Source organism: Eschrichtius robustus, chromosome 11 (genome assembly GCF_028021215.1).
Source record: "Eschrichtius robustus isolate mEscRob2 chromosome 11, mEscRob2.pri, whole genome shotgun sequence".
NCBI lineage: Eukaryota > Metazoa > Chordata > Mammalia > Artiodactyla > Eschrichtiidae > Eschrichtius > Eschrichtius robustus.
The window spans coordinates 108,143,576-108,168,165 of record NC_090834.1 but is presented as its reverse complement, the minus strand read 5'-3'; the positions used below and the strand labels follow the sequence as shown (position 1 = coordinate 108,168,165).

Sequence of the window (24,590 nt, the reverse complement as noted above, 5' to 3'; positions counted from 1 at the left end):
GCCCCTCGGCGGTCTCCCAAGTTAGCCGGCGCTAGCAGCGCCACGGCACCACCTCCGACTTGCCGGAGCCGGGAGAACCCTTCGCCAGGTCAGCTCCACAGCACTCCGCTGGGGGGTGGGGGGCACCTTCCCCACTACCTCCCCCCACCCTGCCTGCACTGGTCCGGGCCAGGCGCCCGCAGAGAGGGGAGGCGGCGGGGGAATCTTCCCGAGTCACCGCCTCTCGGGCGGCGCGAGGTGCCGTGGGGTCCGGGGACGGCGAGGTCGGGCCGGGGTCAGACGCGGGAGTCTGGAGTCCCCAGTCCTGAGGCCGGGAGGGGTGGTGCGACCCTCTGTCTCCGCCCCGGGGGCGGAGCCGAGGTCGGAGCCTGCGGAGCCTGAGACCAGGCGAAATCGGCCCGAGGCTCCCTGCCCGGCTCCAGCCTCCCCTCGGGGAGACCCGACCCCCCCCCCTTCCCCTGTCCACCACCTGCAAGACCCAGCCTCCCGGGTCCCCGGCTCGGCCCACGGGCCCCGGAGCAGGTGCAGGTGCGGCTTCCCCATCTCTCTCCCACCCGGGCGCATCCCGCTGGGCGGCCATGGCGCGAGGAGACGCCCCGCAGGACAGGCGAGTTGGGGACCGGATGGGGTGCGTATGGGGATCCGGTGGCCGTGGGCAGCTCAGACCCGCTCCCTTCGGGCTCTCCAAAGCTCAAAGCAGACCAGCTGGAACTACAATTCCCGTCAGCCGCCTCCCTCGGGTGCCTGAGCCTGGGTGATGGGGGCTGTAGTCCGCTCTCTGGAGGAGCTGCCCTGGGAGGTGGGAGGGGCCGCCGAAGCGGGACGTCCTCCGGGTGACCTTCTGAATGATCCTCACAGCTACCACCTGGTCGGGATCAGCTTCTTCATCCTGGGGCTGGGCACCCTCCTTCCCTGGAACTTCTTCATCACAGCCATCCCGGTGAGACTCGTGGCTGGAGTGACAGCCCCACGGTCACAGCCACCGTCCGTCCCTCCAGCTGCCTTTCCCCACCACGCCGCCTTTGACTCCTCATTATGTCCGTTTGTCGGCTGAGGCAGGATCCTCAGAGAGGGGAGGTGCCTCTCTCATGGCTAGGACGACCAAGCTTTGAGGGATGCCCAGATCCTAGAGGGGCAAGGCCACCAGGTCAGGGGATCCTGTGGAACCAGAAAGGAGCTACCCACCTACTTCCCCTGTTTGTCATTATTCCTGGCTAGTCACTCAAAAAGTGGGTTATCCAAGCCTTTGGTTTTCTTTGAAGTAGCATGAATTACATTCATTCATCCAACAAATAGTTAATGTACACCTAGAGTTCCTGGCACTGGGGGTACAGAAGGAAACATAGCAGAGGAAGGTTTCATCCTCACGGAGCTTACATTCTTTCAAGGGAAGGCAAGAATGTGGGGCTTGTGTTCTCTTTGGGACTGGGTTATTCTTATATATTAAATGCAACAACTTTCCAGATGCCTCTTTAGTGCCTGGCTCTGTGCTGGGCCCTGGAGACCCAAAGATGAATCAGCCCATGGTCTTGAGAGCAAGATGGGTGCATAAGAAATATAAATAATGTAACATGACACGTGCCATCCCAGGCTTGGAGCAGAGTCCTGTGGGTCCCCAGGGGAGGGAGCAATTCCTTCTGCTTAACGGAAGAGGTGATTTGTAACTTGGGTAAAGCATTTGTGTTGGGGGAGGGGAGTGGTAGGAGGGGAGAGGGCACCCCAGGCGGAGACAGCAGCCTTGCAAAGACACCGAGAGGCAGGAGAGTACTAGCTTATTCAGAGAAAGGGCCAGAGCTTGGGGTGCCTGGAGCTTAGCAGGACGGAACAGGAAATGGGGCACAAAAGGGAGACCAGGGTCTGGTTCTGAAGGCCCCCAAATGCTGTTCCAAAACCTTGGGGCTTTGCCTTGCAGGCAACAGGAAGCCATGGATGGGGAGCGGGGAAGTTAAGCAGAGTCGTGGCAGGATGTGTGTTCCAGAGAGAAAGCAGTTGGTCAGCACCTGGGCCAGAGCCTGGCTTACAGTAGGAGCTCCATAAATACTTGGGAACCTAGAAGCTGCTGCAGGAGTGGGGGTGGGGGCTGGAGCCAGGGCATAGGAGAGGAGGGGTGATCCAAAGATGGAGCAAGGCCCACGTTGGGGGTTCTTAGGGCTTGGGCTCAGTCCCAGACTTCAGCCGTTCAATTCAATGCACGTTCATCGAGCTCCAACTGTGTGCCGGGTGCTGGGGACGGTGCAAGGACAGAGAGTCAGTCCCGCAGAAGTTAACGGAGCAATCCCAAGCATGGGAGGAGGTAGACGGAGAAGGCTGGGGGGTTCCTGAGGGTAGGTTGTAGGGTGACCCTGTACCCCACTTCCCTGGCATACTGGCAGTACTTCCAGGGGCGTCTGGCAGGGGCCAACGGCACCACCGAGACCCTGGGCACCAACCACACGAGCCCTGCAGATACCTTCAACTTCAACAACTGGGTGACACTGCTGTCCCAGCTGCCTCTGCTGTTCTTCACACTCCTCAACTCCTTCCTGTACCAGTGGTGAGAAGCCCTGCCCCTTGGGCTCAATCCCAGGCCATCCCTCTGTTGTCCCTTCCCCGCCTTTGCTGAGGCAGCTCCATCTGGGCCCAGGGAAGACCTCCCATCCTTCCTTCCCTCCCCCTGCATCTCTCCCCAGCCCCCACTGTCCAGCCCTGGGATGAAACTCTTGCCCCCTCCCCTCCCCTGGCCTGGGCCCAGCGATGCCCACTCCGCCCTCCCCCGTTATGAGCAGGGTCCCTGAGACGGTGCGGATTCTGGGCAGCCTGCTGGCCATCCTGCTGCTCTTCACCCTGACGGCGGTGTTGGTCAAGGTGGACATGAGCCCCGGGCCCTTCTTCTCCATCACCATGGCCTCTGTCTGGTTCATCAACTGTGAGCACCGCTGCCCTTCCCCACCTCCCCACCCAGCCCCCCAGGGCTTCAGCCCAGCCTCTTCTTTTTACTGAAAGGGCCCAAGGTATCCAAGAAGGGAAGACAGCAGTAGCATCACCCATATCCCTGATGAGAAACTGAGGCCCAGGGGGGAAGAAAAGTCACTCGTCCAAGGCCCCACAGTGACCTAAGAGCAGGTCTCCTGGCCCCTAGCCCTTCACACCTAGGGCTGCACCTCGGAGGGGGGATGAATGTGGGGTGTTACATCGGAATGTCCAGAGTCTCATGCCTACCCAACCTAGTCCGGAGTCCCCTATGCACCCTGCCAACACCTCCTCCAGGGAGCCCCCAAGGCCTGCCTAGTTGAGCGGCGGCCCCCAATCCTGTCCCTCCACAGCCTTCTGTGCAGTTCTGCAGGGCAGCCTCTTCGGGCAACTGGGCACCATGCCTTCCACGTACAGCACCCTCTTCCTCAGCGGCCAGGGCCTGGCTGGGATCTTCGCTGCTCTTGCCATGCTCATGTCCATGGCCAGTGAGTAGACTTGGGTGGCTGGAGGGCAGGGGTGGCCTCTGGGATTCTGGGGAGCAGAGAGAGTGTGCCAAGAGCAGGGTGCCTTAGGCTTTGGTGGAGATGGAGGTGATGGGGTGATGGGGGAGCTGAGGATTGGGTTTGGGGCTCTTGAGTTATACAATGAGAGAATGACTAGGTGAGGATTGGGTTAACTTGGGGCCAGGGGCAGGATTCCTGAGGCCAGCACTGGCATGTGGCAGTAGGCTGAGGCTGAGGGAAGGGGGGACAGGTTTGGGATTCAGATGGACTTGGGTTTGAATCCCGGTTCTACTGCTCCCTAGCTGGGGGCATTGGCTGGCACTTACCTGTGTCAGGTTCCCCACCTGAATGATTATTATAGTTCCATCCTCAGATTGTAAGGAGCATGCAGTAATGAGCACATAGTAGGTGCTCAACAAAAATGACACATGGGGAAGAGTGAGAGAAGTGAAGGGCTGGGCTGGGGCCCCCGGCACAAGGGTCCTGAGTTTGTTAGTGGGAGGAATGGAAGATGCCGGGAGGTGAATCTGAGACATGCATAATGCGAAGTAGGAAAAGAGTTGTTAGCCCTGCGGGAGCTGGTGGACCAGCCACCTCCCTTCTGCAGCTGAAGTTTCTGCACAGGTGGCGTGGATGCCCAGACCTCCGCCCTGGGGTACTTCATCACGCCCTGCGTGGGCATCCTCATGTCCATCGTGTGTTACCTGAGCCTGCCCCACCTGGTGAGCCTGGTATTGGGCTCAAGGCCCACTTCAGAGCATCACAGATACAGCCCTGAGTCTGAGGCCCTGAGAGAGGCCAAAGGAGGCAGAGGGGACCTGGGCCCAGCCCTGATCCCCAAAGGAGTCAGCCACTGGGGGATCCCCGCCTCTAAGTCAACAGGGTGGGGAGGGATCCAGGCACTTCAGCCAAGCCAGGCAGGGACAACGCTTTCCTTCTGCAGAAGTTTGCCCGCTACTACCTGGCCAAGAAACCATCAAAGGCACAAGGTCAAGAGCTGGAGACCAAAGCTGAGCTCCTCAAGTCTGGTGAGCCTGGGACCCTGCCAGGGAGGTGGAGGACCCAGAGGAGGCTAGAGCCACCACCACAGGGAAGCATTTCCCCTCTGCCCCAACTAGAACCCTCATCCCTAGTAGCCTCGTGTAATCAGAGGCAGAAGATCTTGAAGGGAAGTCAATGGGATTAAAGTCATCCCTTTGCCCTCTGGGCCTCAGTTTCCTCCTCTATAAAATGGGGAGGCAGTAGAGCTTCAGGCATACAAGTTCTAGATCCAAGTGTGTCTGAGTTTGAATTCTAGCTTCATAACACCCACGCTGTGTGACCTTAGTCAAGTCACGTAACCCCTCTGAGCATCAGCTTCTTTATTTGTAAAGCAATGGCAGTGAAATAATCCATTTAAGGTGCTTAACTCTGCCATGCACAAGTGTGGGCTTAATAAATAGTAGCTCGGCATATTTCCATTGTTAATTCTCTTTGCCTGCACCCTGGGCTGGTGGAGGGTCACTTGTTTTAATTGCTTGGAATCTCCTTCCCTCAGGCCTGGTTGTAACAAGCGTGGGTCACAGGCATGACCCTGCCCTCCCCTCTTGCCCCAGATGAGAAGAATGGGATTCCCAACAGCCCCCAAAAGGCAGCCCTGACTCTGGATCTTGACCCTGAGAAGGAGACAGAGATGGAGCCAGAGGAACCCCAGAAGCCAGGAAAACCTTCAGTTTTCATTGTCTTCCAGAAGGTTTGGCTTGGATAGAGCCCCCAACCACCATCCCTGGGGAAGAGGGCTGCTCTCTCCAGCCTTCCCCAGAGACTCTTAGAATGGACTGGGGCCTTAGTACTCACCTGGTCCACCCAAGGTGACAGAGTCATGGTGGGTCAGAGACACGCTGGGCCAGGCCCCAGTGTCCTGTTCCTGGGCCAGGGCTTGAGCAGGAGGGTTTGGCTGCGCGTTGGGCTCTGGGTCTGCCCGCCTGCTCACACCCTTGCCTCCGACTCCCAGATCTGGCTGACGGCGCTGTGCCTCGTGTTGGTCTTCACAGTCACCCTGTCTGTCTTCCCAGCCATCACGGCCATGGTGACCAGCTCCACCAGCCCCGGGAAGTGGAGTGAGTGCTGGGAAGTGGAAGAGGACAGGGCAGTGGGAATGAAGGGCAGAGAGGGAAGAGGGCAGCCGGGACCAGGATAAGCCCTCTCTCCCTCCCAGGTCAGTTCTTCAACCCCATCTGCTGCTTCCTTCTCTTCAACGTCATGGACTGTCTGGGACGGAGCCTGACCTCTTACTTCCTGTGGGTGAGCACACCTAGGCTGGGGTGATCTGATGGTTTGGGGCAGCAGTCGGGGATCAGAGGGTGTGAAAGAGCACAGAAAGGTGATGTCCCGACAGTCCCACTGGTCTGGGTCTGGTAATGGAACAGCTGGCTGGTTGAGCAGTGAGCACCTGGCCCCTGGAGATATGCAAGCCAGGGCTTAGACTATGAACTCTTTGAAAGCAGAAGCCTTGTCCAATTGACCTGTGTCTCCAGCATCCAGCCTAGGGCCCAGACCCCGGTGCTTAGAGACTGTTATGTGGAGCTTCCTGCACCACGTGGGAGGTCAGACAAGATTCCTAGTATTTAGATTGCTTTTAGCCAAGATGCTGCTTCTTTAAATGAAATCTTCCAAGGACACACAACAAACAAAGCAGATCAAAGAGTAGCTGCTCGGGGAATTCCCCAGCGGTCCAGTGGTTAGGACAACGAGCTCTCACTGCCAAGGGCCCAGGTTCAATCCCTGGCCGGGGAACTAAGATCCCACAAGCTGTGCAGCCAAGCCAGGATGGGGCCTGGATCCCCAGCTTCCAAACCCATCTTCCCCAAAGGGGTCTTCGGAACCCCCAGGGGTGCTCAGAGCCACCAACGTTGAAAACCGAAGATGCTTGTCTGGTTCTGCCATGGAGAGAGCACGAACTGGAGCTCAGGAGAGGCAAAGTCTAGTCCCAGGCTGGTCCTTGATTGCTGGGTGGCCTTGGCCCAGCTGCTCGCTCTCCAGAGGCCCAAGTGCTGGGTCCTCACTGGCGCACATGGAGTAGGTCAGGGGAAGTGATAGTCGAGTCTATCTGGGGTGTCCCTGGAGCAGAGACCCTGCTCCCAGGGACCACCCTCACCCCAACCTTCTGCCGCAGCCAGACGAAGACAGCCGGCTGCTGCCCCTGCTGGTCTGCCTGCGCGTCCTGTTTGTGCCACTCTTCATGCTGTGCCACGTGCCCGAGAGGTCCCGGCTGCCCATCCTCTTCCCACAGGACGCCTACTTCATCACTTTCATGCTGCTTTTTGCTGTTTCAAATGGTTACCTGGTGTCCCTCACCATGTGCCTGGCGCCCAGGTCTGGGGGATGGGAAGGTGGGGGGGAGGGCCTGGGAGCAGGGAGATGGGCTAGCTCTTTGAGGGGGGCCAGCCCAGCCCTAGCTGTCTCCAGGCCTCACTGGTGCCACCTGTCAGGTCAGGCTTGAACTGCTGAGCCGGCCCCAGGCCAGGAGCTGGGGAGAGGAGGACTTGGCTGGGGAGGTTCCTGCCCAGTAAAGCAGCCCAGGCACTGATTTTGGGGCCTCCTCTTTGGTCCTCAGTTTCCCCATCTGTGAAATAAATGGGTTGGACTGTCATTCCTTAGGGCCCAGCTACTCCCCCAAATTCTCAGTTGCAAGGGAGCTAAGGTTTTGATCACAAGCAGAGTTCCTGGGCTATTTACTCTAGGGAAAATGGAGTTGAGAATCCAGGGAGAGCAGAGGTGACCGGGAGGACCAGGTAGGGGACATTTTGCCAGGAAGGAAGGCAGTTGCATATAGACCCCAGAGGCGTGAGAGATGTCTGTGTCCAGTGGCCCCATTTTACAGATCAGGAAACTGGAGTCCAGAGAGAAGGGCCTAATTACAGTGACCAGAGGTTGGGTCAGCCCAGACTAGAACTCAGGCGTCCTGTTGTTAGGAGGGTGGAGGGCACAGGGCTGGGTCCAGGTTGGGCCTGACATTTTCTAAGAGCTCCTACTCCTGTGTGTTCTAGGCAGGTGCTGCCACACGAGAGGGAGGTGGCCGGCACCCTCATGACCTTCTTCCTGGCTCTGGGGCTGTCCTGTGGAGCCTCCCTCTCTTTCCTCTTCAAGGCGCTGCTCTGAAGTGCTCCGTCCAGGGCTCTCCCAGCATCTTCTCTTCGGAGCTGAGACCCAGCACAGGGGGAATGGTGGGCCGGGCTCAAGCCTCTGCTGAGCTGGGGCCCCGCGGTCTGGGGGTGCCAGGAAGAGGCAGGTGCTGTTCTCCTTCCTGGGCTGGTGACCACCTGGAGTGCTGCAAGGAAGAATTCAACACCTGCCATTCTAACCCTCCCCAGGAGTGGAGCTGACGCACAGAGACAGACTATCTAGATGCACACAGACCTCACTGAAAGGGTGATGATCATGAAAAAGAGGGCCAAGGACAATGGCCCTTCCTCACCATCAGGAGTGCATTTGTTAATCATGAGAAACTCACTGGCCAAGTGCCGGGGCTCAGAGGCCACAGGTGGGACCTTGCCAACTGTGTGGCTGGTGTGGCCGCAGCTTCAGATTCAGAGTGGGAGCGGGGGCCAGCCCTGGGCAGGAGCTCCTCTTCTCTCCCGGCCTCAGCGACCCCATGGTCAAGTCTCCTGGACTCCAGAACAGAGGATTCCAGGGAAGTGGAAGGGACAGGGAGAAGGAGTTCAGGATCTGAGGGTGCTCGAAGGACCCTCTGGGCCTCAAACAGGGTTTTCGTCGCCAGCATTTACTGTGTCCACTCCCCAGAGCCCACCTGGGCCTGGGTCCCAGAACTGCAGTTAGCCTGCATGTGTGCACTGCACTTTACAGTTTGCAAAGCTCTTCTGCACCCGCTCTCTCACTGAAGCCACACTGAGGACCTTGGAGGGAGGCCAGCAGGGATTGTGCTCCCCTCTGTACAGGTGAGGAAACCGAGTCCCAGGGGGAAGTGACCAGTTCTTGGCAGAGCCAGGACTCAGCCCCCACCTCCCTGTAGGTGCTGTTCTTCCTGCCCACTGCCTGCTTCCCTTTTCCTTGAGGGGCTCAAGGCGAGAGCCCTAAGCACTTACTCCACCTTTTTGCTTGTTTTTTCCCTCTGACCCTGCTCCTGGGTCTAATAATAACCTTCTCCATTTGTACAATGAATTCACTTTCCAAAGCGCTTTCAGCTCTGTTGGCTTTGATGAGCTGGGTGGGGTGGGGATGATTGTACCCATTTGACAGATGGGATGACCAAGGCCCTGAGAGGGGCAGGGACTTGTGGGCATCCCTGCGCTGGGCCCTCTTGACCACATCATGGCCCAGGCCCCCTTGACCACATCATGGCCCATTATCTACCAGGGGTGCTGGCCTGCAAGGAGCCCTGTGCTCCCAGGCAGAGTGCCTGGCCGCATGGATGACTATCGCTCTCTCCCCCACCGGTGTCCTCTGCTTCCCCAGGCTCCCCCTTCTCAGAAATGGAGACTCAGAGAGGCAGTCAGCCAATTCTCCAGAGGGATGCAGGAAAGGCCTGCTTGGCCACACACCTGTGCTACCCTGCCCAGCGCAGAGAAAAGCAGGGGGTTTTGAGATTACAGGCAGCGGCCTTTCTGCCCACTTGCCCTCCTGCCTTCTGTGACCATTCCCTCAGCAGCTATTATATGCCAGGCGCTGAGCCAGCGCAGGCCCCCTGCTCAGAAGCCAGAGGCTGCTTTGCTACCAAAGAGGAAAGTGAGGCAAGCTATGACCTTGGGAGCTGAAATAGAGCCACACTCCTTTGACCCTTTTTCACTGTGCCAGGTTCTGGCTGGTCTGGCAACCCTGAAACAAAGGAGTTGTGACCCTCCTCCCAAGGCCATGGGAAATAGAATGTAACTTGTGATGGGGCTTGTGAGGACCCTGCAGAATGTGTAATATGAAACTCTAGAAGAGGGGGCCAGTGATCTCACTGGGAAGTTGGGGCAAGCATCCCTGAGGAGGTGTCCCCTGAGCTGGGCCTTGAAGGATGAATACGAGCTGGCTGGGCTGAGGTGGGGAGGGGCGTCCCAGGCAGAGGTACCAGAAAATGTGGAAGGCATGGACATGGAATATTCAGGGAACAGTGGGGACTTCTGGCAGCAGGTCACGGGGGGAGCGGAACCTCCTAGGGTGTGAGGAAGGGCACGGGAGAGGATGAGGCTGGGGCAGTGGGCTGGGGACAAATGCTGAAGGGCCTTAAGGCTGAGGCCTAACCAGGGGATTAGAGAGAGGAGAAGGCCCACAGAAGAGAAGGCTGCGGCCTCGACAGAGGCCGTTTAACTTGGTGGTTAAGTGCCTGTGCCCTGACCCACAGTCCTGGGTTCGAAGCCAGGCCCTCTCCCAGCAGTGGGAACTGGGATTCCTGGAGACTGCAGTCCTGGAGAAAGCACGGGAGTACAGACTGACATTTACTAAATGGTAGTTGTAATCCTGGGATTACTTTGTGCAGACCACTAGGCCTAGCTGTACCCTTTGGCTGGGACTGCTGGGAGCAGGACCCCAGTACTTCCTAGGTCCCCTTCTCCTTCTCTACCTTCAGAGACTGTTGTCTGTTGTACCCAGAAGCTCCCTAGACCTGCCAGACCCAGCCATCCCGGGGAACCCAGTGGCGCTGGTCCACGTTCAGCCGGGTTGGGCTGAGCAGTGGAGGATGGGCCCAGAAAGATGTCCTTATGATGTCACAACGTGGAATTCCTTCTCCCTGTCCTCCTTCCCCGTATACCTAGCCCAACTTTCCCATCAGGTCAGGATGCAGCTGGTTTTGATGTTAGAAAAATACTTGGGCTGATGGGCTACACTTGCTCATCCCTCTCCTGATGCCCAGCCCACCCGGCCACCGCCACATCCCCAGCCTGACACAGCTCTGCCAACAGGCCCAGTTTCCCTCAGAAGCAGCCAGTGTCCGTGAGCAAACAGTTGGAGAGGGCTCTATGTGGAGGGCACTGAGATAGGCTTGGTGGAGGGACACAAACTTTGCAAGGCCAGCCCTTATCCTCCAGTTGCTCACCTTTTTATGAGGAGGACACCTCCTGGTCTGTAAATTGATTCAGCTCTCCAATTAAAAGTCAGAGATTGGGCTTCCCTGGTGGCGCAGTGGTTGAGAATCCGCCTGCCAGTGCAGGGGACACGGGTTCGAGCCCTGGTCTGGGAAGATCCCACATGCCGCGGAGCAACTGGGCCCGTGAGCCACAATTACTGAGCCTGCGCGTCTGGAGCCTGTGCTCCGCAGCAAGAGAGGCCGCGATAATGAGAGGCCCGCGCACCGCGATGACGAGTGGCCCCCGCTCGCCGCAACTAGAGAAAGCCCTCGCACAGAAACGAAGACCCAACACAGCCAAAAAAAAAATAATGATAATAATAAATAAATAAAATTAAAAAAAAAAAAAAAAAAAAAAGTCAGAGATTGTCAGAATGGATTTGAAAATGATTCAACTATATGCTTGCTATCTACCAGAAACTCACTTTAGAGCCAAAACCACAAATAGGTTGAAAGTTAAAGAATGGAAAAAGATTTCTATGTAAAATGGTAACCAAAAAAGACAGTTTGGGTGGATATACTAATATCAGAAAAAATAGGCTTTAATTCAAAAATCATTGAAGAGACAAAGAGGGATATTATATATTCGTAGAAGTGTAAGTCCATCACGAAGATATAATAATTATAAACATATACACACCTAACAACAAAGTCCTAAAAGCTATGAAGCAAAAATTGACACAATTGAAGGAGAAACAGACATTTCTACAATGATAGAGACTTCAGGATCCCACTTTCAATAAACGATAGAACAACTAGACAGAAGATCAACAAGGAAACAGGACTTGAACACACTACAAACCAAACAGGCCAAACAGACATACACACAACACTCTACCTAAAAACAGCAGAATATACCTTCTTCCCAAGTGCACACGGAACATTCTCCAGGGAAGATCACATATTAGGTCACAAAACAAAGTTGCAATAATTTTTTAAAAATATTTATTTAGGCTGCGCCAGGTCTAAGTTGCAGCATGCAGGATCTTTAGTTGCGGCATGCAGACTCCTTAGTTGTGGCATGCATGTGGGACCTAGTTCTTCGACCAGGGATTCAATCCGGGCCCCCTGCATTGGGAGCGTGGAGTCTTACCCACTGGACCACCAGGAAAGTCCCTGCAATAATTTTTAAAAGAGTAAAATCACACAAAGTATCTTTTCCAATCACAGTGGAAGGAAACTAGGAACCAATAATAGAAAAACTGGAAACCTCACAAATATGTGGAAATTAAACAACATGCCCCTAAACAACTAATGGGTTAAAAAAGAAATCAAAAGAGAAATTAGAAAACGCTTTGAGACAAATGGAAATGAAGATAACATACTAAACTTTATGGGATGCAGCAAGAGCAGTGCTGAGAGGAAACTTGCAGCTGTAAATGCCTCATTAAAAAGGAGGAAGGATCTCAAGCAAATTAAACCCAAAACTAGCAGAAGGAAGGAGATGATAAAGATTAGAGTGGGCATGCCACGGAGCAACTAAGCCCGCGAGCCACAACTACTGAACCCGTGTGTCTAGAGCCTGCGCTCCGCAACAAGAGAAGCCACCACAATGAGAAGCCCGTGCACCGCAGCAAAGAATAGCCTCCGCTCACCGCAGCTAGAGAAAGCCCGTGCGCAGCAACGAAGACCCAATGTGGCCAAAAAAAAAAGATTACAGTGGAGATAAACAAAATGGAAGATAGAAAAACAACACAGAAGATCAATGAAACCAAAAGTTGGTTCTTTGAAACGGTCAATAAAATTGACACACCTTTGAGTAGACTAAGAAAAAAAGTGAAGACCTGAAAATTACTAAAATCAGAAATGAAAGGGGGTCATTACTATTGATTATACAGAAATAAAAAGCATTATAAGAGAACATTATGAATAACTGTATGCCAACAAATGAGATACCTAGATGAAATGGACAAATTCCTAGAAACACACAAACTACCAAAAGTAACTCAAGAAGAAATAGAAAATCTGGACATATCTATAACAAGGAATGAGATTGAATCAGTAATCAAAAACCTCCCAGGAAACTCCAGGACTAGATGACTTCCCAGGCAAATTCTACCAGTCATTTAAAGGATTAACACCAGTCCTCAAACTCTTCAAAAAAATACAAGAGGAGGGAACACTTCCTAAGTCATTCTATGTGACCAGCGTTACCCTGATGCCAAAGCTAGATAAAGACATCACAAGAAAAGAAAACTACAAACTAATATCCCTTAGGAATATAGATGTAAAATTCCTCAACAAAACACTAGCAGACTGAACCCAGCAACATATTAAAAGAATTATACACCATGACCAAGTGGGATTTACTCTAGAATGCAAGGTGTTTCAACATACAAAAATCAATCATTGTAATACACCAAATATGAAATGAAGGGGAAAAACCACATGATCATCTCAATTGATGCAGAAAAAGCATCTGACAAAATCCAACATCCTCTCAAGATAAAAACACTCAACAAACAAGGAATAAATAAGAACTTCTTCAACCTGATAAAGAGTGTTTATGAAAAATCCACAACAAACTTCATGCTTAATGGTGAAAGACTGAAGTCTTCCCCCTAAGATCAGGAAAAAGACAAGGATGCCTGCTTTCACTATTTCATCTATTCAACTTTGTACTGGACATTCTAGCCGGAGCAACTGGGCAAGAAAGAGAAATAAAAGGCATCCAAATTGGAAAGGAAGCAGGAAAACTATCCATAATCACAAATGATATACACACATACAGAAAATCCTAAAGAATACACACACCGACACGCACAATTAGAGCTAATAAATGACTTCAGCAAAGTTGCAGGATTCAAGAATACACAAAATTCAGTTTTATTTCTATACAGACAATTTTGACATCAATTCTGATGCGTGGGTTTTTTTTTTCCCCACACCAAGCAATTCTCTGACACCAGCTAAGTGCCCTACAATACAACTCAGTTCTGACATTGTCTACCTGGAGATAGCATCAGATTCCACAAGTTGGAGCCGCAGAATATAGGTCTCCTGATCACTCTTCAACTCAACAATCTTGGTTCCCTACTGCGTGTGGAGTAGCCGGCGAACACCTTATCCTGACGTTCCAGGTCCTCCCCTGACTGTCCTAAAGCACCTTCCCAAGATTCACAGCGCTCGAACAGTTGCTACAATACATATCAAAGTATCTGCCCTTCCTCACAGCCTCTCCTCTTTTAAAGAGTCCATGGAGCAATCATTCCACAAACTTATCAAGCACCTTCTGTGTACGCTGACTGGTGTTAAGATATTCGAGGCCTTCTGCTTGTGTGTGTGTGTGTGTGTGTGTGTGTGTGAGGGAGGCAGGTGTGTGGATACACACAAGGTCTCTGCCCTGGGAGAAGTGCTGGGGGAGGGGAATCAGTGCACTGAATAGATTAATAATTTAAATGATCAAGCATCACCGCCACCGCCACCACCAAGTCCAGTACTTTAGACAGAGCAGTTCCTCCAGGGTGGTTTTCTCTAGTTCCTGCGGAAAACATATTGGCCCCCAATTTGGCATTGGCCAGAATTCCGGTTCTGGTTTTTAGTTGCCACCAAACCCCGGGCCCTGTTTCTAGGGAGAAGGAAAAGCACACCTCCAACCTCCTCCCATAAGGTCCAGGTACCTGGAGTATGAACCGGCCAGGAATGCACGTTGAACAAACACAGAAGAGAGGCCCCGTCCGGACTGAATTGGGTCCCACCTCCTGTTCAGTTCTCTTCGACCCGCTGCTCCAGACATCGGGTTGTGAAAATTAAGAATCATCTCCAGTGTAAAACACGACCGACGAGGATGGGATTCGAACCCACGCGTGCAAAGCACAATGGATTAGCAGTCCATCGCCTTAACCACTCGGCCACCTCGTCCCACGTACAAGGTTCTTTTCCACATTCCTTTCTCTCTCATCTCCGCGCCTCCCGGGACCCTCGCAGGCACTCCTCAGTACAGACCTGATGAGACCTAGAGGAGGGAGAGACGGCGGACAGAAAGGGGCTTTTTGTGTTCCTTTCCGCCTGCCATAGGCGGAAACCCGCGCCATCCTTCACCACTCTGCAGCCAAGCTCTGCCACAATTTCCCCTCCCTAAAGCGGGGGCGAGCGCGCCGGGGTTTCAGGACGCGCTTGGTCCAGGAGGTCGCGCACTGACCCGGAGGAGGGGGTGCCTGTCCCTGGGAACCCAGCAGGCGCGGCGGAGCGGTGGCGGGCAGTTTCCAGCGTTTACAAAGCGCGCGGCGCGGGCAGAGAATGCAGTAGCTCCTCCCGGAGCACAGGGGGCGAGCTGGCGCGCCCGAGGCCGGCGCGGGCGGGCGGGCGCGGCTGCGCGAGGGGCTCGGCTCGCCTCGGCTCGCTTCGGCCGCGCTCGGCAGGCTGCGGTAAATCCGGGCTTGCGGCGGCAGGCAGAGGCTGCGGCCCGGTGGTCCCTGCTGCGCGCCGCGAGCCCCGAGAACCATGCAGATGTCCTACGCCATCCGGTGCGCCTTCTACCAGCTGCTGCTGGCCGCGCTAATGCTGGTGGCGATGCTGCAGCTGCTCTACCTGTCGCTGCTGTCCGGGCTGCACGGGCAGGAGGAGCAAGACCAATATTTTGAATTCTTTCCCCCGTCCCCGCGGTCGGTGGACCAAGTCAAGGCGCAGCTCCGCACCGCGCTGGCCTCCGGAGGCGTCCTGGACGCTAGCGGCGACTATCGCGTCTACAGGGGCCTACTGAAGACCACCATGGACCCCAACGATGTGATCCTGGCCACTCACGCCAGTGTGGACAACCTGCTGCACCTATCGGGCCTGTTGGAGCGCTGGGAGGGCCCGCTATCCGTGTCGGTGTTCGCCGCCACCAAGGAGGAGGCGCAGCTGGCCACGGTGCTGACCTACGCGCTGAGCAGCCACTGCCCCGATATGCGTGCCAGGGTTGCCATGCACCTTGTGTGCCCCTCACGCTATGAGGCCGCCGTGCCCGACCCCCGGGAGCCAGGGGAGTTTGCCCTGTTGCGGTCCTGCCAGGAGGTCTTTGACAAGCTAGCCAGGGTGGCCCAGCCCGGGATCAATTACGCGCTGGGCACCAATGTCTCCTACCCCAATAACCTGCTGAGGAATCTGGCTCGTGAGGGGGCCAACTATGCCCTGGTAATCGACGTGGACATGGTGCCCAGTGAGGGGCTGTGGAGAGGCCTGCGAGAAATGCTGGATCAGAGCAAGCAGTGGGCGGGCACAGCGCTGGTGGTGCCTGCCTTCGAGATCCGTCGAGCCCGCCGCATGCCCACGAACAAAAATGAGCTGCTGCAGCTCTACCAGGTGGGCGAGGTGCGGCCCTTCTACTATGGGCTGTGCACCCCCTGCCAGGCGCCCACCAACTACTCCCGCTGGGTCAACCTGCCAGAAGAGACCTTGCTGAGGCCTGCCTACGTGGTGCCCTGGCAAGACCCCTGGGAGCCATTCTACGTGGCCGGAGGCAAGGTGCCCAACTTCGACGAGCGCTTTCGGCAGTATGGCTTCAATCGTATCAGCCAGGTGCTCATAAGGGAGAGGGCAGGGGAAATGGGGCAGGATGGATGGTGGGGTCAGGGAGCTATGAGTGGCTCTGGATGGAAAGGAGGCAATGAGCAGGAGGGATCATAGTTCAGGAGGTGGTTGGATGGTTGGAAGATCCAGGATGCCTCCAGAGGAATAGGAATGCTGGAGCGAGCCGGGATGTCAGTCTCTGCCCTAGGAATGTCATCAAACTTTGCTGACCTGTCTCTCCCCCCACAGGCCTGTGAGCTGCACGTGGCAGGATTCGATTTCGAGGTGCTGAACGAAGGTTTCCTGGTTCATAAGGGCTTCAAAGAAGCTCTGAAATTCCATCCCCAGAAAGAGGCCGAAAATCAGCACAATAAGATCCTTTACCGTCAGTTCAAACAGGAGTTGAAGGCCAAGTACCCTGACTCCCCGCGTCACTGCTGAGCCCTTCCCTCCCCTAGTCTGAGAAGTCTCAGCCTCCTCCCTCCTTAGGCTGCCCCTCAGGCCTGACTGGGGTAAGAAATGTCACTCCACTTTACAGTGGTAGCTGTGGTGTTCGAACACTGGACTTGAGTATGGGATGCTGGGATCAAGTCCTAGCTTAACCACTAACTAGTTGTGTGGCCTTGAGCAAATCCCGTTCTCTCTCTGAGCCTCAGTTACCCCGTCTGTTAAAGGGAGGTGAGAATACCTACCTCACAGAACTGTTGGGAGGTTCAGATGAGATGCTACATGTGAAAACATTCTGTAAGCTTCGTACAAATGTGAAGTATTATTAATATTATTACAGTATTATTATTGTTGTTATTGTTATTATTATTAACACTCTTGGGTGGGTGGGCTGTAGGAGAGCAAAAAGTATGAATGGGGCAGAGCTGAGAAGTCTGAGTACTTAACAAAATGGGAATTTTGGAAAGAAACCAGTTGAAGGCGTTGAATTTAGTTCTTAGCTTTTGGGCAACTTCCTGGTTGTCTTAGGCCTCCGTCTCGGGGGCCCTGGAGAAAGGATGGGTCTGCAGGCTCTGTGCGTGGGAGTCTGAGATCTGGACCCTTGAATAGGCTGGGCTGGGTAATTTGCCTACCGACTACAATGTGTAAATAAATGAGTGTTCACACCTAAAGCTGGCTCCATTACTCTCCTGAACCGGGCGGGGTGGGGGAGCAGGTCGCGGGTTCTCCCCTTTCAAGCCGTGGGTGGTGGCTGCGGACCGAGGCTCCCGTGCTGCAGAGCAACAAACGCACAAGGGCCTTCCCAGCCTGTTGAAAGCCTGTGTGAATTTCAGTCGGTTGCTATGGAAACCGGCCCGCGGTATCCCGACATGCCTCGCCCCCAGCTGTCCAATTGTGAGCACTCCGACGGGCGCCTGCTGATGACGCATGCGGAAGCGTGGACAGGCTCCCGCCTCAGGAGAAAAGGCCCGCTCGGCGCTTCCGGGAGTCCCGAGGCCGCGGCCAGTACCGGCAGCGTCCGGCACCTCTCAGGGAGTCTCGGACGTGAGGCCGGAGGCCCCACACCCCGCGGGTGCGTAACGCCAACCTTGGCGCCTGGTTCGCCCTCTCCGGCCAGTTGGTCGGAGCCGGCCCAATCTCCAGGGCCGAAGCGGAGACTTAACCGGCCGGACGCGTGCCGGGGGCCGCGAGACCGGTGCTGGCCGTGGAAGAGCCAGTGATTGTCCCGCCCGCGCCCGCGCGTACGGAGATGGAGCGGAACGGGAGGCTCTTGGCGCGCCGTAGAGGGGCTGTGTTGGCTTCTTCGAGGGTGGGGAAGAGTCTTCCTTCCGAGGAGGCCTGCCCTCGACATGCTCACTTTCTGAGAGATAAACTGCCTGTGCACAGTGCCTTATAATTTGCTTTTCCATTCCTTACCGCTTGCAATCTTTATTATGCTCTTTTTATACCCAGGGTAAGGAGGGGGAGGTTGTGATTTAATTTAGCTCACCCAGTAGACTCAGAGACTGCTGGAGAGACCTCCCCCAACCCCTCACCCTTTCTGGTCCGGAAAGGTAGGACTTACCTGCCGCTGCGTCTTCCAAAATAAATATATTTAACAGTGAAGAGGAATTGCGAAGTTTGGGAAATGCAGGAACTGAGGCTTGAGAATGGGAAAGATGAGGCTGGTTTGGAGAACCGAGGTTTTCAGGTCAGGGTCAGATCATTTGTGAAATCATTGAGGAATGTTTCAAAACTGTCCTCTAGGCTAGGCCAGTTAATTTACCTGAATTGACGTTTGCTACCACTACAGAGGCCAGGGGCTACCAAGAAGTAAAAGCCAATCCCTGCCCTGCAAAAGTTTGTTTGGTTTAATTTGTATTTGCAAATCCTCCAGTCATCGAATGAGTCAGTACTGTGCTAGGCGAATAAAGCGCATGTGCAACCCAGCCCTGGTGAGGCTTACAGACTGGTTGGGGAGACAGACATGAGAATGGGCAAATAGACATGTAAATAAATAAGGAAGGGTGTCTACACGGAGCTAAAGGACTACAAAAAAAGTGCCCAGACAAGCACATCACAGTGAACCAGAAGCCCCCAGCAGACAAAGAGATGATCTGTTGAGAAGACTGTTTATTCTTCCTCTTGGGTGATCTTTTGGCCGCACTTGGCACTGTCACGTCTCCTTCGTTCTGAAGTTCTCTCCATGCTTTGAGTTTTCCCTCCTCCATCTCTTGCTACTTTCCTTCTGTTTTGCAGGGGTCGCATCATCTGCCCCTTTGGTGACCCTGGGAGTTCCATCACGAGCCCCTTCTCACTCCACACATTCTACCTTGCTGGTTGCACCCTCTCCCAAGGCCTGAAGAACTCACTGTATGTGATGACCAGATCTCTGCAGCCCAGATTTCTCTCTGAGGCTTAGACCCAGGTGCCCCCAACCCTGCCCCTTCTCTCCTTTCGGGGTCTTTGCTCACGCCACTCACTGTGGTTAGAATGCTCCCTCCCTCAGCCAGCTCAGCTCATCTGTCTGGCCCATCTTCCTCTGCCCTCACAGCTGCAGCAGGCGCCAGGTCCCAGTTTAGCTGCCTCTCCCATATGCCCCTCGTCTTAACTCTTCTCACCCCACAGTAATGATCTGCTTCTTGGCTTCTCTCTCATCCAGGAACTTGTAAACTCCTTGAGGTCAGAGACTGTCTTTCTGTCACACTTGTGCCTGCTTCCTACCATGGTGTCTGATGGTACCTAGCTTATATTAGATTTTCAATAAAGATTAAATGAGTGATTAAAAGAAAGAATGCTTAACAGCGTTCAGTGTTGCTGAGAAGTCAACCTGAGGTAAGCACCAAAAAATATTGGCATTAGGTACAAGGAGGTCATCTGTTAACTCTGCAGGGTCAGTTTCAGCTGAGAGCGATGATGTAGAAACAGACTGGAACAAGCGGGAGGTGAAAGTAGGAAGAGCAAGGCCTGGAAAAGGTGGAAAATGGGGGGCGGTTGAGTGGAGCGGGGCGAAGTTTTGTGTTTCTGCTTTTTCCATATGGTGGGAAATTCCTGAGCGCGTCTAAAGGTTCATGGGAAAGAGCTGTCAAGAGGGAGAGTGGAGGATGCAGAAGACGGGAGCACTGATGACGTGAGGTCTTAGAGGAAGCAGAGGGAGATAGGATTTGAGCACAGTGAGAAAACGAGCATTGCAGAGTGTTCTCAGGAAGAGAAGTGGATGGCATCATAGGCAGAAGGGGCAGCGCGGTGGGCGGGGGGCGCGGGGGAGGAAGTGCATGGTGTATTTGAGAACTAAGCGTTTGATGGCGGGGTGAAGGAGCCGGGCCAGCAGTTCAAGTCCAGTCTACGCAGGGCCTTGAGAGCCCCAGTCAGAAGTTTGGGCCCAGACCCACAGACAGTGGGGAGCCCACCCCTGGCCTTTCCCATCTTATGGATTGTCACCTTGGCCACTGTTCCCGGGGCTGGGGTCACCAGCAGCGTCCATGGGCATGGGCACTTCTGTGGCTCCCAGGCTTCCGGGAGATGTGCCTGCAGGGCCACTCGCACCTGCCCCACCCAGTGTGTGCCCAGGGTGTGGCGAGCCCAGTCACCCCCCCCCCCGGTTGTCCCCGTCCGCAGTGAGGCCTGGTTTGACTTCCCAAGTGGCCACTTTCCCGCTCAGAGCTGTGGGCAGTGGCGAGTGATGGCTCCACTCCTACTCCCAGAGCCCAGATGCCCGTCCAGCCTCCAAGCAAAGACACCGAGGAGATGGAAGCAGAGGGCGACTCGGCCACCGAGATGAATGGGGAGGAGGAAGAGAGCGAGGAGGAACGGAGCGGCAGCCAGACCGAGTCCGAGGAGGAGAGCTCAGGTGAGCCCCACCCGCCCGCGCGCCCGCCTGCCCCTGCTCCGCCGGCCCTGACTGGCCTCTTGTCCCAGAGATGGACGACGAGGACTACGAGCGCCGCCGCAGCGAGTGCGTCAGCGAAATGCTGGACCTGGAGAAGCAGTTCTCGGAACTGAAGGAGAAGTGAGCAAGGGACCCTGGGGCCGGGCTTCCAGGAGGCAGCGGGCCTGGGGCCGGGCAGGGCTGGCTGGGGCCTGCCGTGGAGCGGGTGCTCCGCTCGTGGTTGACGGGCGAGCACACGGGTGCGCGGCTGCCTCTTACCTCCCAGGTTGTTCAGGGAACGGCTGAGTCAGCTGCGGTTGCGGCTGGAGGAGGTGGGAGCCGAGAGGGCGCCCGAATACACAGAGCCTCTCGGGGGGCTGCAGCGGAGCCTCAAGATCCGCATTCAGGTGGCAGGTCTGTGCCCTCTTCCCCTACCAGAAGCCATGGCTCTCTGTCGCCTTCCCCTCTCGTCCCTGCCCTGCCTCACCCGTGCTCCTGGCCCCCCTTTATGGGCCCCTGGGTCCCTGGCCAAGCAGGACCTCCCTCTCCCTCCCTCCGCAGGGATTTACAAGGGCTTCTGTCTGGACGTGATCAGGAACAAGTACGAGTGTGAGCTGCAGGGAGCCAAGCAGCACCTGGAGGTGAATGTGCCGGGCGCCGGGCGCGGGGTGGGGACGGAGGTGGCCTCCCCGGCCGGCCTGGCTGAGCCACTCCGCCTCTTCCAGAGTGAGAAGCTGCTGCTCTACGACACGCTGCAGGGGGAGCTGCAGGAGCGGATCCAGAGGCTGGAGGAGGACCGCCAGAGCCTGGACATCAGTTCTGGTGAGGCGAGCGGCCGGCTGGGCGCCCCTGCCCCAGGCCCTGTGCTTTCAGTGCCTGCCCCCCATCTGGGCCTCAGCTTCCCCGCCTGCACAGGGGGGTTGTAAGAGGACCTGCTTCGTGGTCACTGTGGGGACTGAATGAAAGCAGCCAGGGAAGCGCCTAGCCCAGAGCCTGGCACACAGTGGGGACTCAGGAAGAGCGGGTCCCCTGCCCCCCTGCTCAATTTCCAGAACGGAGGGGTCATTCTGACACACGCACATGCCATGGCCAAGTCCTCTCCATGTCCACAGGCCGACGTTCATACAGGGCACTGGGGAGGGAGGAATTATTATCGTACCCCTGTCCATGAAACAGATGAAGAAACTGAGGCTCACAAAATCACGGTGACCTCTTTCCCAGGGTTGAATTCAGCTTCTAACCCCAAGCCCAGGCTTCTCTGCACTGCCCTGGTTGCGGGGGGGGCGGTGATGGGGAAGGGCTGGCCTGGCCCGGGTGAGCGGCGCAGGCTACAGGGGTGGGGCGTCCTGGGATGGCCGGCACCCCGATCCTGACCCTGGTCTGGGGCACAGAGTGGTGGGATGACAAACTGCACGCCAGAGGCAGCTCGAAGACCTGGGACTCCCTGCCGCCCAGCAAGAGGAAGAAGGCCCCTCTTGTTTCCGGTATCCTTTCCCCCACGGTGGCCCGAGCTGGGCGAGAGGTCAGGGCGGAGGAGGGTGGAGGGACACGGAAGACAGAGGCAGACCAGACTCACTTATGGTCATCTGGCATCCTGTGGCCATGTCCAGTCAAATCCAGCCGTCAGGGATTTTTTGCAGGGTCCTCCTAGGCTGTGTGGACCATGAAAAAATAGAAACATCCATCCAGAGATTTCCTCATAATTTCCTGAGTGAGATCTCTTTTGAGGCCCTTCTGGCTTTCCCATGATGTCCCAGGCTTTCCCACCCCCATGCCTTTGCTGACTTTCCACTCTTCTATCGGCTGCCTTTGCCTGGGTGCCTGCTCAGTGCTCATCTTGGTTGTTACCTCCTCCACGAAGCCTCTCCTGGTTTCCCCGCCGAAATGGCTATTTAGGTATTACCCCTGTACCTAAACTGGGGCACCTGCCTCCCATCTGGGCATGGTCATCTCTGCCCTGCCCCAGGCGTGAGTCCCTTTGGTCCAGGGCCTGCTGTGCCTTCCTCCCTCCTGGCACAGCCAGTGTGGCGTTGAATTTAATTCTCTTGTGCACCCCACCCCACCCCTCATATTCCTGCAGTGACCAGATTCTCAGGGCACTGACCTCCTGGTGGTGGGAATCAGGTTCACTCAGGGAGGGAGGGAAGAATCTAGACTGCAGAGACTTGAAGGGTGAATGGGAGGTGAGGGTGTGGAGACATCAGGGGGACAGAGTGGCTGGTCCCCACAGGGGAGTGTGAGACCGAAGGAGGGTTGTTTTCAGGACAGAGGAGACTAGAGTCTCTTTGTAGATGGGGAAAGGGGCCAGATCCCTGAGTGGGTGGCATGGGCTTGGTCTTCTGACCTTGAGACTGGAGAAGAGGTGAGGGGGAGCTGAGGAGTGGTAGGGTTGAGGCTGGAAGGCCCCCGCGGAGTGGGTGAAATAGGCCATAGCCATGCCACCCCTCCACCCTACCGAGAACCTGGGGGCCGAGAGGTAGGAGGTGGAGCCCGAGCTCTTATCCAGATCCTCAGCTCCCCGCCCCGCTGTCCACGGCACCGCCTCTCCTGAGTGTTAGAGCTCCCGGGCCAAGGCCCATCACCTGCCCCCTCCACCAGGCTTCCTGCTTCCTTGACCCCCCATTGCAGGCCCTTACATCGTGTACATGCTGCAGGAGATCGACATCCTGGAGGACTGGACGGCCATCAAAAAGGTGGGTCCGGTGCTGCCTGTCTCAGGATGGGGGCTGGCAGTGTAGCGCCCCCTCCCCAACCAGACGCCAGCTTTGGTCTTTGCAGGCTCTCCACGTGTGGACTTCCTGAGGGCCTGGGGAGCTCTCTGCTCAGCCCTTGGCACCCTCTGCCTTCAGCCCAGGTTCCCTGGCATTGCTTGACCTCACAGGCCTTGTTTGGCCTGAGGCTGCCCTGGAAGAGGGAGTTTCTAGTTTACATCAGCCCCTTCCTTGTTGCAGGGCAGGTTTTGATGGGGGTGGTAAAGGGAGGGCAGGAAGGCGGGAAAGCAGCTGGGCTGCCTGGGTCTCTGACAGGAGAGCACATCAAACCTTTGCCTAGAAGGGGTCTTATCCCCCGGCAACCCCTCTTGTGCAGCCCGGACCCAGCAGCGCCTCCACCCCAGAAAGGCTGATGGTGGAGGGGGGACTTGCCAAGCTGGAGGCAGGCTCTCAGGGGGGTTTTCTTCTTACCCACCCAGGCGAGAGCAGCCGTGTCCCCTCAGAAGAGAAAATCAGATGGTAAGAACCAGCGGGGTCGGGACTTCCCTGGCGGTCCAGTGGTTAAGACTCCGCGCTTCCACTGCAGGGGGTGCGGGTTCGATCCCTGGTCAAAAAAAAACACAAACCACCGGGGTTGTTCTCCCTCCCCCCGCCCAGCCTCCAGGAAAGGAGCCCAGAGGGAGGCAGGGGCTGTGTCAGATCAGTGGCCTGAGAGAGTCAGGACGGTCTGGGTGTGAGGGCATTGTGGGAGTTAGGGCGGGGGTGGGTAATGGGACTAGGTGATGGACCCGCCCCGCCAGCCCTGGTTAGGGAGGGTGGAGTCCTGAGCCCTAGCAGCCGGCCTGGCGGGCCCAGAGTACCAGAGAGGCCCAGGAATCAGAGGTGTGGAGCTGACCTGCGCCCTCCTGGCCTTGCCTGCTCTGGGCCAGACTGAGGCCACTCCTCTCAGTCCCCCATATGAAGTGCCTGCTTCCCTCTTGGTTCGGCATCCTCTCACCTGCAGTGATTTTTCCCTTCCTGTGTACTCCCAGGACCTTGACCCTGCTGTTCACAGCCAGGGGGCCCTTGGAGCAGCTGGCAGCAAACCCAGCATTTGAACTTACCTGCTGCAGAAAGGCAGACGGACGGGCCCCTCGGCGTCTGCCCAGCCAGCCCTCCCGTGCTGCTGTGGCCCTCCCCTCCAGCCGCCACTGGTCTGGACTCCTCCTCTGCCTCTCCTCGGGCCCCTGTTCAACTGTGGCCTGGAGCTGCCCTAGCCAGGCAAGACTGTCTCCTCCATCCCCGGCCAGCCCAGCACCTGCCCCCACCGAAGGTCAGCCTTCGCGGTGCCCTCCCTGATGGAAGATGTGCCTCATCTTAATCCAAAGCAACATCCTTTCTGCTGACCTTGGACCTGGCTCCCTAGTCACTGGGCCAGTGAGCTGGGTCCCACTTCACAGGAACTCTGGGCGAGAAATGATATTTGGGGGACCTTTGTGTCCTGGCTGTTGCTGGAGGTGAGAAGACAGGTCTTCCTTCTCAAGGCGGTTCCTGGTGTCCGCCTCCCAGATTTCAGGGACTGGAATTAAAACCTTTCCTGGGACTCTTGCGTG

At 56.1% G+C, this 24,590-nt stretch overlaps 3 protein-coding genes and 1 non-coding gene across 7 annotated transcripts; 3 read left to right on the top strand and 1 right to left on the bottom strand.

Annotated features, from left to right (window-relative positions):
* Positions 1-578: 578 nt before the first annotated feature.
* Positions 579-7,595, top strand: SLC29A2 (solute carrier family 29 member 2). The gene is made up of 12 exons (XM_068555790.1): positions 579-607; positions 859-940; positions 2,373-2,533; positions 2,763-2,905; positions 3,303-3,437; positions 4,080-4,177; positions 4,399-4,483; positions 5,051-5,187; positions 5,449-5,554; positions 5,653-5,738; positions 6,610-6,809; positions 7,484-7,595. The coding sequence occupies exons 1-12, from the start codon at positions 579-581 to the stop codon at positions 7,593-7,595; spliced, it is 1,374 nt and encodes a 457-aa protein (XP_068411891.1).
* A 6,687-nt stretch (positions 7,596-14,282) lies between these two features.
* TRNAS-GCU (transfer RNA serine (anticodon GCU)) lies at positions 14,283-14,364 on the bottom strand. The gene has a single exon. It is a non-coding gene; the product is annotated as a tRNA-Ser (tRNA).
* A 476-nt stretch (positions 14,365-14,840) lies between these two features.
* Positions 14,841-17,111, top strand: B4GAT1 (beta-1,4-glucuronyltransferase 1). Its single transcript, XM_068556302.1, has 2 exons — positions 14,841-16,002; positions 16,243-17,111. The coding sequence occupies exons 1-2, from the start codon at positions 14,947-14,949 to the stop codon at positions 16,432-16,434; spliced, it is 1,248 nt and encodes a 415-aa protein (XP_068412403.1). The 5' UTR covers positions 14,841-14,946; the 3' UTR covers positions 16,435-17,111.
* A 261-nt stretch (positions 17,112-17,372) lies between these two features.
* BRMS1 (BRMS1 transcriptional repressor and anoikis regulator) lies at positions 17,373-24,580 on the top strand. 4 transcript variants are annotated; one of them, XM_068554371.1, is made up of 11 exons: positions 17,373-17,512; positions 20,124-20,269; positions 20,338-20,428; positions 20,574-20,701; positions 20,849-20,928; positions 21,013-21,109; positions 21,679-21,771; positions 22,916-22,980; positions 23,478-23,515; positions 23,649-23,760; positions 24,030-24,580. In XM_068554371.1, exons 2-11 carry the CDS (start codon positions 20,131-20,133, stop codon positions 24,093-24,095), a joined length of 909 nt encoding a protein of 302 aa, XP_068410472.1. In that variant the 5' UTR covers positions 17,373-17,512; positions 20,124-20,130; the 3' UTR covers positions 24,096-24,580. The 4 variants fall into 4 exon arrangements, with proteins under 4 accessions (XP_068410472.1, XP_068410470.1, XP_068410469.1 ...); XM_068554369.1 differs by lacking the exon at positions 23,649-23,760 and having other exon boundaries at positions 20,583-20,701; positions 23,478-23,517; XM_068554368.1 differs by lacking the exon at positions 23,649-23,760 and having other exon boundaries at positions 23,478-23,517.
* Positions 24,581-24,590: the final 10 nt, after the last annotated feature.

Coding starts and splice junctions, on each gene's coding strand:
- SLC29A2 (XM_068555790.1), top strand. CDS start 579: ATGGCGCGAGGAGACGCCCCGCAGGACAG. Junction 4,484..5,050: donor AGCTGAGCTCCTCAAGTCTG/GTGAGCCTGGGA, acceptor CTCTTGCCCCAG/ATGAGAAGAATGGGATTCCC. Junction 5,739..6,609: donor TGACCTCTTACTTCCTGTGG/GTGAGCACACCT, acceptor CTTCTGCCGCAG/CCAGACGAAGACAGCCGGCT.
- B4GAT1 (XM_068556302.1), top strand. CDS start 14,947: ATGCAGATGTCCTACGCCATCCGGTGCGCCTTCTACCAGCTGCTGCTG. Junction 16,003..16,242: donor GCTTCAATCGTATCAGCCAG/GTGCTCATAAGG, acceptor CTCCCCCCACAG/GCCTGTGAGCTGCACGTGGC.
- BRMS1 (XM_068554371.1), top strand. CDS start 20,131: ATGCCCGTCCAGCCTCCAAGCAAAGACACCGAGGAGATGGAAGCAGAG. Junction 20,702..20,848: donor GATCCGCATTCAGGTGGCAG/GTCTGTGCCCTC, acceptor CTCCCTCCGCAG/GGATTTACAAGGGCTTCTGT. Junction 21,110..21,678: donor GAGCCTGGACATCAGTTCTG/GTGAGGCGAGCG, acceptor TCTGGGGCACAG/AGTGGTGGGATGACAAACTG.